Source organism: Eubalaena glacialis, chromosome 6 (assembly GCF_028564815.1).
Source record: "Eubalaena glacialis isolate mEubGla1 chromosome 6, mEubGla1.1.hap2.+ XY, whole genome shotgun sequence".
Classification (NCBI taxonomy): domain Eukaryota; kingdom Metazoa; phylum Chordata; class Mammalia; order Artiodactyla; family Balaenidae; genus Eubalaena; species Eubalaena glacialis.
The window spans coordinates 92,224,255-92,240,432 of NC_083721.1; the positions used below are offsets into that span (position 1 = coordinate 92,224,255).

Below are 16,178 nucleotides of genomic sequence, written 5' to 3' on the forward strand. Positions count from 1 at the left end.
GAACTACAGGACAACATTGGAAAACTACTTACTAGGATTCAACTCACAGATCACATCCCATGTGTGAGTGTGGTTTATTTATTTTTAATTTATTTTTAATTCAGAAAAGCACTAATGATAAATTATTAACTCTTTAATGCTTTGAAATTGTAATTTAATTTGACATAAATTATATTTGTGGTATATAACAAAGGTCCAGAATGCAGTTATTAATTTGGAAAAAAACAACAGATTGTATTATATGAACATTTCTATAAGATGTATATTTTTGTATTTAATTAGATAACATTAAATATATGATTGTGTTATAGTGTTGTGTATCAAGTTTAAACTTTTATTGGGAAAATAAGGAATAGTATCTTCAGTATTTCCATTGTTTCTGATTTCTTGAAAATGTTTTAGTATTGATATAATAGCAATAATAACTGTGCTTTATCATTTTACGAAGTGTTCCTCATATTTCATAACATTTTCATAATTGACAGTGACAGAATTTAAACCTACCTATATCTTTCTATTCAAAACCCAGCACTATTTCTATAATATCACACTACTATGTGGATTATAATCAACATGTGATATACTGTGATAATACCACTATTATCCTTACTGAAACAAAATATTCTAAAGACCTCAACCCTTCACAAATTAAATTTTATACTCCATTTGTACACGTTAATTTATCACTATATTCTCAGCATTTAATTAATTAATTTAGTTATATGCTTTCATATCTAAGTTGTTTTTTTTTCCCTCTCTTTTCTTTAAAGTAAAAGCTAAATGTAGAAAATGCAAGTAAGGGCCTATTTTGAAGACATTAGCACTAGTATTCTTTAATGTGTCAATAATTATACTCAATTATATACATATTGCATTTCCAGAGAAAATGTACACACCATCTTTTCAATCTCAGAGAATCCTAGTGAGGAAATCCATTATGACTGTACCACTTTTTGATGTAGAAAATAAAGTTCTACTAAATAATATAACAAGTTGGGAGTCAAGATAGAACTAAAATCCATATTTCCTCGTTTTGTGCTCTGGTCAACCCCTCTATATTTATACTTTCATTTTGTTGTTGATCAAAGAAACTCTGATTGTAAAACAAAGTATCAGGCTTCCCTGGTGGCGCAGTGGTTGAGAATCTGCCTGCTAATGCAGGAGACACGGGTTCGGGCCCTGGTCTGGGAGGATCCCACATGCCGCGGAGCAACTGGGCCCGTGAGCCACAACTACTGAGCCTGCGCGTCTGGAACCTGTGCTCCGCAACAAGAGAGGCCACGACAGTGAGAGGCCCGCGCACCGCGATGAAGAGTGGCCCCCGCTTGCCACAGCTGGAGAAAGCCCTCGCACAGAAATGAAGACCCAACACAGCCATAAATAAATAATTAAAAAAAAAAAAGACCCAAATTCTTGTGAGAATGTTTAAAAAAAAAATAAAAAAATAAAACAAAGTATCTATTAAACACTTTTTTTTTTTTTATGGTTCCACAAGTTCCTATATTGGTGAAATAAGACTGAACTTCTGAAGCACAATTTCTTCCCTTGGCCTGAGTCTACAACATGAGTGGTTACCACAGGTAATGTGATGACTGGGGAAACAGTATCAACATTAGGTAAATATATGTCATCATTAAAAAATGTCATAGAACACCTGCTTCTGCACTTTAGATTTTAATTTTTCATACACATAGAATTCTTTCCACTATCCATTTAATGGGTTAAACACCAGCTTACACAAGAAATATATTTGAAAATACATGTAGAACTTGTACCAATATCTGTGCATAAATTTGTGTCTTCTTTCAAATGGTCTCTTATTTTCTGTTTCACACTAAGTACTGATCTCATATTTATGTGTCAGGCCATGTTCTATGCTCCCCTACTCCCTTCTGACCCATCCATCCTTGCTTCCCAACATTCTCTCAGGAGTTGTAGGATGGCCGGGACCTCATGTAGCAAGAATCAGTGAGTGTTTATACCTCTAAAATCAAAACCTTAGAATTTTCTCTGGCTGGAAATTTCATGTGCTACACATTATCATCTCATTATATACCTGATATCAATATGTTCTCAAACTGCCCCTTCTATAAAAATCCATGAATTTCTTGATCCACAGAGAAAAGCAGAAAAATTGGAGAAAGTATTATTCTTTCATTGCCCTAAAAATCCTCTAATGCTTTACTTAAAAATAAGTATATAAACCTAGGCTCTAAGTATCCATAACATTTGAACAAATATATACATACATACACATACATACAAACACACACACATCCTCATCCAAATGTATATAGATATATATACTCAAATATATATGTATATATATATATATAGATATAGGTATCAGATTTGTATTTCTTTCTTTCTCTCTCTCTCCCTCTCTCTCTCTCTCTCTCTCTCTCTCTCTCTCTCTCTCTCCCCCCCTCTTTCTTTGCACATCAGGAGTACAGTTACGATTTTAAATGCTAAGGAGTTATTATTTGGGGGCCACTTCTATTTTACTATATCCAAATAAGAATGAATAATGATCAGAGGATGGATATATTCAAAACTAAATCAAGGAACTAGATTAGACTGGAAAGGAAAGAGCTATAAATGTAGTTAAAATTCAGAAATCTTGAGCTTAGGAGAATTTTACGTAAAATATGGTCCAAACTCTTTATCTTAAAAGTTCAGAAAAAAATAAACGTACACATCTCTTAAATGCGAGGGTAGACCTAAAATTTTAGTTTTTGTATTCTGAGCTCATTCCATTGCCACTCATTGAGTTCAGTTATTATACCACAATTCCTCTTTCTAAAGCAGAAAAACAGCCTTGTAAAATTTCACTAAGATTTAAGAATGACTCAATCTTTCAACTAAGCATATATAAATATGTGTATTATTTTAAGTGTACTGAAATGCCAATATTCTCTACAAACTCTATCCCCCAAAGACTGGTTATGACTGGTTAAATCAATTGTTGGTAAATGTAAAAATTCACATAATGTCATATGATCTCAGAACATTAAACTTATTTGCTCCATACTGTAGGATTTAATTTTCTTCATTCTATAAACTCACAGCCAAGTATATACCATAAAAATAGGTATGAGCAACATCAAATAAAAGCAATTATTGTAAATTCAGTCTAACTTTTTCTTTAAGAAAAAGAGCCATTTTTTTTTTTACAATAAAGTACCACAAACAACAATGTACCTTAAATATTAAAACAAAACTTTGAAGATACAGAAATTCAAGGACTCATTTTGTATTGCCCTTAATCTAAAGTAAAGGGAGTATACTTGAGAATATACCACAAGTCTACTTTCAGATTAAGAATTTTATTAAGAATTTATTTCGGTGGTATATATACAATGGGATACTACTCAGCCATAAAAAAAGAATAAAATTTTGCCATCAGCATCAACATGGATGGACTTGGAGGGCATTATGCTAAGTGAGATAAGTCAGACAAATACTGTATGATATCACTTATATGTGGAATCTAAAAAACACAACAAACTAGTGACTATAACAAAAAAGAAGCAGGCTCACAGATATAGAGAACAAACTAGTGGTTACCAGTGGGGAGAGGGGACAGGGAGGAGAAATAAAAGGGCATGGGAGTAAGAGGTACAACTATTATGTATAAAATAAGCTACCAGGATATATTGTACAACACAAGGAATATAGCTGATATTTTATAATAACCGTAAATGGAGTATAACCTTTAAAAATTGTGAATCACTATTGTACACTTGTACAAAATATTGCACAACTGTACTTCAATTAAAAAATAATTGATTTTTTAATACAAATCATCAGTTATTGGTCTGTATGATCTTGATTGAGTTGCTTATCATATTTACTCCTTAGTAAAAGAATAGGAGGTACTTGAAATCCTTTCTAGTATATTCTACAAATGAATATATATATATATATATATATATATATATATATATATATATATATTTCTCTTGATTGGTTATTTTCCTTTCCTCCTTCTACTAACAGAAAGAACAAAACTTTCTCAATCTTTTCATGAATGCATTCCTCTCCTACCTTGGTAATGGTCTCGTGAAGGTTGAAAAAAGGATCCATTTCTTCAATTTTTGTTGCATGTTTAGGGAAAAAGCCTTCAGAGAGAAAACTTGGACCCTGTGGAAAACCAGAAAATAAACATTCTAAACTCTTCATTGATTTTGCTTTTCAAGTGCTTATTGGATTTTCTTTAAAGATTCAAAATGACTCTAAATTGCTGTAAGGTTTCTGTTGATTGTTGGACTTCATTCTGCTGATATAATTAACCAGTCACAAAATATTTATAAATTAAAATGATTAGACTTCTATAACACTTGACATTATTTGTATTTACCAAAGAATGTTTTCTTACTCAGAAGAGATCATTATTTGCAGTTCATCCTTTTATTTTTCAAATGCAGACTTAGTGTAGAGTAAGATACCTTGACTGTAAAACCCATATCTAAAACCCCTTCTCTATTTTATATATTAAAATTTATGCTTAAAGACTGGTAGAATGGAATGTTTTTAATAAAAAAAAAAAGTCTAGGCAACAGGGTACATAATATTTTAAATACTGCAAAATTTACTTCAAAACAATAGTAGGATATGTTTTGAGTAGAATGACCTCATGGCTTTATGTGCTGCCAATAAAGTAGTAACGTTGTATCAGACCCTTAGTGTTAAGATGGTTGAAATGAATCAAGATATTGTAATTAATCATTCTGTACTTGCAGGTGCAGATAAATTTCAGGATGCAAGAAGACACGGGATGCTGATAAGGCAGCTATCTGCTATGGTCTGAATATTTATGCCCCCCCCAATTCATATGCTGAAATCCTAACCTCCAAAGCAACAGTATTAGGAGGTGGGGCCTTAGGGATGTGATTAGGTCATGAGGGCTTTGTTTTCATAATTGGAATTAGCGTCCTTATAAAAGAGACCTCACAGAGCTCCCTAGCCCCTTATGTGAGGATACAATAAGAATTCTGCAACCTGGAGGAGGGCTCTCACCTAACCATGCTGGCACCCTGATCTTGGACTTCCAGCCACCAGAACTTGAGAAATAAATTTCTGTTGTTTACAAGCCACTCAGTCTGTGATACTTTGTTATAACAGCTTAAATAGACTAAGACAATACCTAAAACAATGTTCTTATAGTTATCAACATTATAAGTATCCTATGAAACAATTATTATCTACATATAATTTTCATTTGAAAACCTGAAGTAACTAAACTTATTTATCTTAAAAAATATAAGATTGGGACAGAATATATGTACTTATGCAGATGATAGGTATATAGAAAGAAAGAAAAATAGATGGTAGATATATAGATAGGTAAATTTTTCAAAAACTATCGTGGGAAAGATAGATTAAATCAAGTCTACACCAACAATGACCACACAGGATAACAAATTTAATTTGAATTCTATTAGAACTATTTATTAGAGTAATCCAACAGCAGAACAGACTACGTTGGGATATATCAATAGTGGGAAAGAAAGTTAGGATGATGTAGTTGATAGACTCAGAAGTCATACACATGAGGAATGAAACCAACATAATTGTAAGTCTTTATATATTAAATAATTCTGTGATCAAGCAGACTCTTAACTCCCTATTTTGAACAATACTGCGATTTAAAAAATGAAGTAATTTAGCTGTTTGCTCCAGCATAAATGCACTTTTCGATAATAAGACCATGAATCAACCAAATAGCTTACCTATCAAGACTAACGCTTATTTGTCAAAACTTGTTTATGTTCCTCTCCTCATTTTACCCATCAATCTAAAAGTAATTTTAGAAACTGCCCAGTTCCAACCAGTATTCCAGTTTTTAAGACCTGCCATAAAACCACACAGCCAAGGCCTAAAATATCATAAATGCCCTTTCCTAATTTCTCCCCATTTTGAGAGACTGCTAAGACTCAGTGCTATGGGTTGAATAATTCATATGTGAAATCCTAGCCTTTAGTACCTCAGAATGTGATCTTATTTGGAAATAGGTCACTGCATAAATAACTAAGTTAGAATGAGGTCATACTGGAATAGAGTTGGTCCCTAGTACAATGTGACTGGTGTCCTTATAAAAAGAGGAAATTTAGAGACAAATTTGTACACAGGGAGAAAAGCATTCAAACATGAAGGCACAGATTGGAGCGATGTGTCTGCAAGCCAAAGAACTCAAAAGATTGCCTCAAAATCACCAGAAACTGGTCAAGAGGCTTGGAACTGATTCTCTGTCACAGACCTCAGGAAAAACCAACCCTGATAACACCCTGAACTGTTAAGACAATACATGTCTGTTGTTTAAGTCACTCAATCTGTTGTGCTTTGTTATGGCAGCCCTAGGAAACTAATACACTCAGTCAAGGTGGTATTCTTCTTTACTGAAATAGGTCTAATACACTTAATTTTATCAACAGGGTTTTGTGGAGGTATTTTGGGCAGTCAACATAGAAATAGGTTAAAATTTTGGTTTTGCCACTTAACAGTTGTGCCATATTAAGCATCTTAATCTCCAAAGGATTAGTTACAGCATCTAAGAAACTTGGAGAATAACATATATTTCACAGAGGTGTTGTGAACAGTCCAGTCCTGCTACATAGGAGACACTATGTTAATAACATTGATGATATTGCTAAAAACAATATATATCATAATAATGATGGTGAGGGTGGTAATGATGGGGTAGTGATTACAGTATGATGCTGAACTAAAGGAAATCCAAAGACTCTATCTATGATCCTGGGAGAAACAGTGTACAATTTGCATAGAGGTATCTCTGAATTGACTTTAGTGAAAGTATGACATGGACAATTTGCAGCATTCATTTTCATTTAATAATTAAGCTTGAAGTTCTTAAAAAGTTTGCCCCATGAGTAGTTGTAAATAAACTTGAAATAATTTTATCTGTTTAGTATACTTAGCAAAACAAAACTTCATAAATAGTGCAAAAGTAAAATATCAGCGAGCCTCAAAATGAATGATCCCATAAGAATAGAAATTGGGAGTTATAATTAATGAGGTTTTTATTGAACTTTCAATTATTCAAAAACAGAACATATTAATTTAAATTATCCATATGTGCCTTATTCTCTAATATAATTTCCTTCTCTTTCTGGTTCCTTCACCTATCTCTTTCATACCATTCTTTGTTTCTAGTGCCTCATTTTTTTAAACATTTAAAAAATATGCATTTGACACTTACTGTATGCCAGGTCCTACACTAAATGCAGGATGCTGTCCTTAATCTCATGGAACTTAATCTAATGCGATTTGGACGATAATAGATCTAACATCAATGTCTTTGAAAATATTAAGACACTACCATTCCTTTTCAATATAATAATCATCATTTATGAACAGGCATTTATATATCCTGACATAAAAAATAATGAAAAGATTAAAAAGAAGAATATATGCTTTGTAAAAGATTTTCACTGCTATCAGATTAACTATGAGTGATAGCTGTTTGATAATGGCTCCCACCTGTTGATGAACAGAGGCAAGTAAAACACCACTAACCATTTAGAGAGCACTTTCGTTTAGAACAATTCATTGATAGACTGAAATGAAAGAGTAAGTTAAGATATGCAGAACTTAATATTGTATGTATGTCACATGGAGATCATAGTAAGAATATCACAGAAGAAGTGATATTGATAAGAAAAGTCTATCCAGGATCTAGTTTAAAATTCAGTGTGTCTCCCCAGTCTCTAAACTTACTTGTCCTTTCTGTAACATTTAACAACATTTAGCACACCTTTCTTCTTTCAACTCTTTTTCCTAAAGTCCATGATTTGACTCTGTTGGTTCTCCATTTATATATTATTTTCTACCTATAACTGAATTCTCTTTTCCTTTTTGAGCCTTTATTGTTTCTAGGTGGTCTACCCAATCTTCTCCTTATCACAGTCTCCCTAGGTGGTTTGGTCTACTTTTCTGGCTTCAATGACCAAATTCAGATTGATAATTCCCAAGTCCTTATCTCTAGTTTAGTTCCTGTTTTTAGTTCATCATTTTTTGCCTACAAGAGCTTTCAGACACATCAACTCATGTTGCAAATCATGAGCATGTGTTCCCCCATTGTCACCTTCATTTCTTACCTTGGATAATAGCATAATACCTACATTTTACCCAAATGTGAAATTTTATGTCATTCTTGACTCCCATTTCTTGCACCCTTAGTACCACAGAACTACACTAGCCAATTTCTTTCTAATCTATATGTTTAGACAATTCTCTACAAGTTCTTATTTGTTGCCATAGTCCAGTTACTCATTACTTTCACCCAAACTATGGTCCTTATTGTCTGTAGAGGAAAGTCCAAACTCATTAGTATATTTCACAAACAAGTCCCAACCTATCTTCTTTCACCTTTAAACAAGTCTTTCTTTCCCATAAACTTATTTGCACTATTTTCATATAGCTACTGCTTCAGTCACAGCAGTCTATTCACCAAACCTTGAATTCATCCTTACCTTCACTATCTCTGTCCCTTTGTGCCATTTCTTCTTCTGCCTGGAATGTTTTTTTCTTTATCTGTTTATCAGGCTTCTTTCTATAACTGTTTTCCTCGATCCTCACCAACCCATCAGAATTCATAGTTCTCTTGTCAGTCTTTCCATATCACCTTGTGTTTGTTTTTTACTCACTATTTATTACATTTTTGTTATATTTCTTTTTTTATCACTATACCATGAGCTTTTTAAGACTTGAGACTCTTTTCTTATTAAATTAGTCTAAGACTGCCAGGCAACCTTGAGTAAGTCATTAATCTCTCAAGCTTAATATCATCCTCCATAAAGCTGAAATGTAAATATACTTGCCCTTCTAACACCAGAGAGCTCATGTCAGGATCAAGCAAAATAACAAAGCATATAAAATGCTCAGTAAGGAGGAAAGGACTACACTAGTACTGGATGGTGTTTGATTTTTATCACACTTGCTAGGAATTGCTTTTCTATATAATCAAGAGTCAGAGTTTTGAAATTTAAATTACTAAAAATATTTATTTGTATATTAAACTCTATGTGAAATTTTTCTTTTAAAATCTACAGTTGTTAAAATAAAGTTTGAAAACCATTTCTGTAGGTGATAGGAAGTCCTTGGAGGGTTTTGAACAGAGCAAGTGATATTTTCAAGTGTGTATTCAGGATAGCACACATTGATGCATATGTGGGGAATAAATTTAAAAGAGAAACGATGGAAACAGGAAGTATAGACAGAAGACTATTGCAGTAATACAGTGAGAAAGAGTGAGAAGTCAGGACAGTGGTAGTAGAAACAGAGAGGAGGAGATGTGTTTGATAAATGTTTGAGATAAAATTGGTACTACTTAGTAATTAGCTGGAGTTAGAAACCTTAAAAAGGGGTCAAGATTGCAAGTATTTCTAGATTTGATAAAATGAGTGATAAAATTGGAGGTGATGTGTTTGTGGGACATCCATGTGATGTTATCCCAGAAAATGAGGGATGTCATTCAACACCAATTTGGTTAAAGACTAAATTCTAGACTAAAGATATAACAATAATTTGAAAAGCATGTACATGGTAGTTAAAATGTAAAAGAGGACTACATGCAGACTTAGAAGTATACTGAGTATAGCACAGATGATGCTCTGAATAACAACAAGTTCTCTGAATGGCACTGATATTTGAGTGGGAGAATAAAAATAAAACCCACAACGACATTATAGATGGAATCATCAGAGAAATGTAAAGATAACCAGGTGAGTGTGATTTCATGAGAGTCAAAAAGGTAAAGACTGTTCGGGAATAAATAATCAATGCTTCAAAGGAAGTGAAGAAATACGATAAGATAAAAATTATTCATCAGAAGTAGCATTTCAGAGATTCTTGGTGTTCTTTGTTGGAGGAGTCTCTGTGGATTCATGAGTGCAGGAGACAATGCAGTCAGTTGAGAGAATAAAACTGAAGAGAAGAAAGGAAACATCAACTATGAACTACATTATTCTCTCTAGAAATTAAGACTAGGCTGAGAAGTTAGAAAAATTGATCATTAACTACAGAGAGTAAAAGAATCGAGAAAGAGTTTATTTGTTGTGTTTTAGACTGGATTAATGTGGATATATTTTTAATATAAGAGAAAGCATCCAGAAGATAAAAAGAGATTTAAAAAATACCAGAAAATTTGGGGGAAATAAATAGATCACAGTCTTAAAGGAAAGGAATTCAAAGCTCACTAAAGTTACCCAGAAATCAGAGTTGTAAGTAGATGAGCCATTGGTGAAAAAGGATGAAATGAGGGCAGGCTAAAAATATGGTGGACAAGGTTAGTATGTAGACAGAGGTGAAGAAAGGAAAAAACACAAAAACAAAAACAAAGGTTATGTGTAATTCAGCTCTAAACTGGATTGAGTTGACTAAACTTTAACTCACTACCATACTAAAATATACCCTTTGCATTTTTTTCCAGAAATAACCGTTTAAAATATTTAGTCCATGTGGGTTTAGTGGGTGCTGAACTAGACAAAAACAGTCTGCATGCACTTTCTTTTATACAGTTGGCACCCAATGAGCATGACCTGGAATGAATAGGATAATAATTGCCTTTTCCATATACCAATACTAGGCTAAGCACTCTACACATATCACCTAATTTAATCCACACACTTACTTTTAAGGTGGAAACTATTATTACCCTGTCTTTACCAATGGGGGAACTGACAACCAATGAATTTCAGACAGTAGCTCAAGATCATACCATAAGTAAGTGGTAGAGCTAGATTTAAACCCAAGTCTCTCTGACTCCACAGCCCACACTTTCATTCCTATGCCACACACCTCCTCCTCACTGCCAAAGTTTCTCATAGCCTGAGATTCTGTGCTTTTGCATTTAAGGAGGAAAAGATTTCCCTCACCTCTTGTTCCAATTCTCTCCAAGTCCTAGTCTACTGTCTAAGTGGCATAAACACTATGCACAGTTTAAAGGATATAATCAAAGACTCCCCGCTTAAACTAAATAAAATTGAAACTAAAAAGTCCCATGTGCACTTCCTTCATTGCAATATTCTCCTTCCTGGAATCAGAGAAGATACACATCAATACTTAAATTTAATATATGAAATTAAAACACTTGCAAGATTTGAATGGCACTGACATTCATGACACGCTGGGCTGAGGAAAAAGGTAATTAGAGCCACAATTTTTGAAACATAACATTCTCATCACTATTCAAAGTAAAACAGACCTGAGATGATGTGGAGTCTAAATAGAAGTGTAACAATCCAAGGGCCAAATATAGAACAACATCAGGACATTATTTTCTGAATTCACTCATGTTTTTCATTTCAATTATTTTTTTCAAGTTCTAGGATGGTCCATAGCATTGGCTTTATTGAAAATATTCAAGGCACCTTCATAGTTCTATTCATATTGATTTAGCATCCTAATTTGAGACCTGGATAAGATATTAGGAATCTTAATTCAACCCAAATATACAAAGCAAAACATGGAAAATTCAGATTAAATAATTTTTACAAAGTCAAAAAATATTTATTAGAAAACCAACACTAAAAATTAGCTCTGTGTGTGTGTTTCTTAAACATTTTGCCTTTTCTTGTAAAGTACTTTTGAGATGGGAATAATAATTGTAATATTAGCCTTTGTGAATTATTCCATTGAATTCATGATTTATTTTTGGTCTTGAAGTTCTTACAGGTCAACACAATACTTTTATAGGACCAAGTCTTCATATTTTAGACTTTCTTCAAGCTAATCAGTTTTACTTATTTTGCCTTCTTTTCTCCCTTAATCATTGAATGTGCGCCTGTCTTACCTATTAATAAATACAAACTGTGCATCACTAGTTAAATAGTGTATGCTTATGTTTTATTTTGTTTTGTTTTTCACATCACACATTCTAGACAGATCAGGAGGCAGGGAAAACTAAGGTACAACAACAAAGAACCAAACAGTAAAAGATGCTCTTATCAGAGTATTTCACAAATTAAGGCATTGTTATAATAAATGCCTTTAGTTTACTTATATTTCAATGGTAAATAATATTTTGACGGTAAATAATTAAGATTAAGTGCATAGATATGGCTTATTAAGCTTTCTTAATAAACATTAATTATTCCATATGGTAAAACCAATGAGTAGTGTTTGCTAATGCTTCCATATCTGTGCTGCCATTATGGATAGAAGAATAACACGTGACAATCCAGCACAAAGAGCAGGCTCAGGGGGAGGAACCCTGCAAAGGTTGTATTAACAAGGTGACAAAAAATGACTGATCCAAAGTCCCACTTATCAGCCCCGCAACTTCTAGGGTCTCATAACATTAACTCTATAAAGAGTTGTTATTAACTTTACAGATGAGTTATAAGAGATAACTCATCTCTTTTTACATTCTATCCCTTAAACTTCCATGAGAATTCTTTTGTTTTTTGTTTGTTTGTTTCCAGCAAAAGAAGAGGGAGGAGCAATCAACTTGCTGACACTTGCTAACACTGTGCAAGGGACCAATGCAGCATAGTTTCACATTAGGAAGGAAAAAATAAATATAACTATTTATTGTTGTATTTTTCTATTCACTCCTAAACAGAGTTCTCTGTAGCTGTGATGCCCTGTAGTACATATTTCCAAAAAAATAAGTAAATAAATATAATAAAGTATCAGCTTATAAAACAGAAAGATGAGAAATTAGCAGCCTTTTTCTGAAACCAGCAACTGACTGCCTACAGGCTCTTCGTTGTGCGTATTTATCACCAGTGGCCCTGCACCACTGTATTCATTCCCTGAGACTTTAGGGGCGATTCCTTCCTAGCCTCTTCTAGCTTTTTGACTGTGGCTGCGTAACTCATATCTCTGCCTCTGTCTTTAAATGGTCTTGTCTTCTGTGTGTCTTCTGTCTGTGATAGAGATACTTGTCATTGGATTGAAAGCCCACCCAGATAATTCAGGATGATTTTATCTCAAATCCATAATTTAATTACACCCGCACAGACTCTTTCCCCATATAAGGTCCCATCCACAGGTTCCAGGTGACATACTGTTTTGGGGACCACCACACTACAATTACTATCTTCATGTCTTCAATGGGCTTCCTATGCTAACGCCTGGGAAGGTTATTGCTAGTAACAGACCTCAAGATTCAATTCTAATTCAGACTTTATTCTTGCTTCTCCTCTTTTCAAGAATAACCATAAAATTGAAGGATTATACATTTGTAAAATAACCCTGAGGTGAGGCACACATTGAAACTGTTCTAATTAAGTAGTAGTTGTGGATTAGCTACAAATTCAAGGAGTGGTCTGGTTTGGAAGGTGTTTACATAGGTATAAAATTGTCAAAACCTATCTAACTTAACACATAATATTTGTGCATTTTATTGTGTATAAATTATATCTTAAAGGAAAACAACTTTCCTAGATAAGGGACATTACTATCATCCCACAGAGATTTTTCTTTCTCTTCTTCTAGTGTAAGTTTTGGTAAGTTCTGGTTTTCAAATAATTTGTCTATTTCATCTAAATTATGAAATATATTGTTATAAAATTGTTCATAATATCACCTATTTATCATTTTAGTAGGATCTGAGGTATTGATCATGTTGGTAATTTTTGTATCATCTCCTACACAGCTATTTACAATCATTAAAATTTTGGCTGTTGTCTTCTTACCCCCATGATTTCTTACAAATATATTCCATGTTTTAAAGTTTTCTGTGTTGCTTTGATATACATTATTTTTTGATAGCCACAGTTGTTTAAGATCAGAAAAGTGGTGTTATCATTACCCTCATTTTATGAATAAGTACTGAGATTCAGAGATTATCTAACTAGATAGATTCTGCTACTAGGTGGTACAACCTGGATTGGAATTCAGATCTTCATCTCCAATCTGCTGCTACTCACATTCCATAATCCTGCATCTCAAATGCGAAAATCAAGCCAGATTAGCAGTCAGTGCTAGACATTAAAGAGGATACTATAGAAATTGCAAGACAAAAATGAGTGCCCAGTTTAGTGTAAAACTAAATTGGATACAATAGAGATCGTTTTAAGGTTTAAAAATCCATGATAAAATTCCACACATAAATCACTGCTTGTCCAGTTGTTTTATGGTACTTGTTGAGTGAACATAGTCACAGAAAAATTCTTTCATTTCCCTTTCTTGTCTCTACACTTTCCAAGGCTAAGCTAAATGTGTATTACATAGAAGTGGCTTTTTGTTAGTGAAATTAATGAAGTCTTTCTTAGTATCCACAGGAAAGGGAGGAATAGGGCATGTATAGTCTCAAAAATAACATTTTATTAATTCAACAAGTGTCAATTACTAAATAATATCAGAAATTTCAAGGACTTATAAAATGAACATGTTTATACATAATATCCTCATCTTTAATTCTCCTGAAACTGCAAATTAAAATAAAACTTTAAAGCTTTTGGTATGTAGGAGGAATACTAAGAGACTAAAACAAAGTCTATCTAGAGAACAGTGAATTCAATAATAGTGATTTTGGTAGCTATCATTTACTGAGTGCCAACTATGTACTGTACTGTCAGAAAGGAAATCCTCATGTATATCTGCATGGCTAAGATTTTATGAGCAAATTTTACTGGAACCTGTATTAAATAACAAGCCTTGGAAGTTAAATGATGACTGAATAATAAGAGAAACCTGAAGAGATTTACCTTTCTGGAGGTAAATCTGTGTTTACTCTTTAAAGGGGATAAAACCCAGAACCCTGGAAACATACCATTACATTACATTCATAACACTACATATGTAATATTACATTCCAATGGGGAAGAATCCCACCATCCCCTTCCCTTTCTAAGGAGAATTTATTTACCTTAGGGAAAGGAAGCTTCTTTCCCTCTCTTAGGAGGGGAGGGAAACAACATACACATAAACTTATAAATTCATATTTTCAGGGTTCTTGTACTTTGTTATAGCATGCAAGCCTGTCTATCTGGCTCTTATTGCCTCAGAAGGGGAAGAGAATGGGATGTAAGGAATCAGTGATGTTACTGCTGTAAATAATAATAAGTCTGATCTCTGCTCCAGAAAACTCATGTTGGCATTCAGGATAATATAAATGAATACAGATATTAAAAATATGTCAGTAATAGGTACTTTAATAACAATAGCAATAATAATAACAATGTTCTTATTAATTAATCTGAGTAAATATAATAAATGTGTAAGTATTGCATAATACAATAATTTAAAATACAAATATTTACTAGTTATGTATTATGAATATATGTTTATTACACTAAAAGATACAAATATTTTATATTATATATACTATTTATGTAATAAATATACAATATATGTTTGTCTATGGTAAATAAAGAATCCTTCTGGTCTTCTTTGCTGTGCCTGTCTGGTGACTGCCACTGCCCATCGACCCTTTCTACTAATGATGTACTCAGGTGGCAGCTTTGCTGAGGCCATTTCAGGCAGCCTATCTTCATAACGGGACAAACAATGATGCAAGTTTGCCTGGCCAGGGACACTCACCATCCCTTGCTGAGTGATCTTTGGCAAAGCAACACTCCTGAGATGATTTCTCCTTTGCAAGCCATGTGGCTGACAGGGTCTAAGTGCTCTGGCCAGGTGTCAGGCCTGTGTCTCTGAGGTAGGAGAGCTGAGTTCAGGACATTGGTACACCAGAGATCTCCCGGCTCCACGTCATCAAATAGTGAAAGCTCTCCCAGAGACCTCCATATCAGTGCTAAGACCCAGCTCCCCTCAACGACCAGCAAGCTACAGTGCTAGAAACCCTATGCCAAACAACTGGCAAGACAGGAACACAATCACAACCATTAGCAGAGAGGCTGCCTAAAATCATAATTAGGTCACAGACACCCCAAAACAACCACTGGGTGTGGTTCTGCCCACCAAAAAGAAAAGATCCAGCCTCATCCACCAGAACATAGGCACCAGTCCCCTCCACCAGGAAGCCTACACAACTCACTGAACCAACCTTAGCCACTGGGGGCAGACACCAAAAAAAATGGGAACTACAAACCTGCAGCCTGCGAAAAGGAGACCGCAAACACAGTAAGTTAAGCAAAATGAGAAGACAGAGAAAAACACAACAGATGAAGGAGCAGGGCAAAAACCCACGAGACCAAACAAATGAAGAGGAAAAGAGCAGTCTACCTGAAAAAGAATTCTGTGTAATG

General features: G+C 33.8%; 1 protein-coding gene across 5 annotated transcripts in view; it reads right to left on the bottom strand.

Annotated features, from left to right (window-relative positions):
- The window catches only part of NAALADL2 (N-acetylated alpha-linked acidic dipeptidase like 2), a 1,520,504-nt gene that overhangs the window by 212,470 nt on the left and 1,291,856 nt on the right, over window positions 1–16,178 (bottom strand). For all 5 annotated transcript variants that reach the window (XM_061193412.1, XM_061193413.1, XM_061193411.1 and 2 more), the window contains one exon: window positions 4,048–4,143. In XM_061193412.1, coding sequence (XP_061049395.1) covers window positions 4,048–4,143 — 96 coding nt within the window. The remainder of the gene's footprint in view (window positions 1–4,047; window positions 4,144–16,178) is intronic.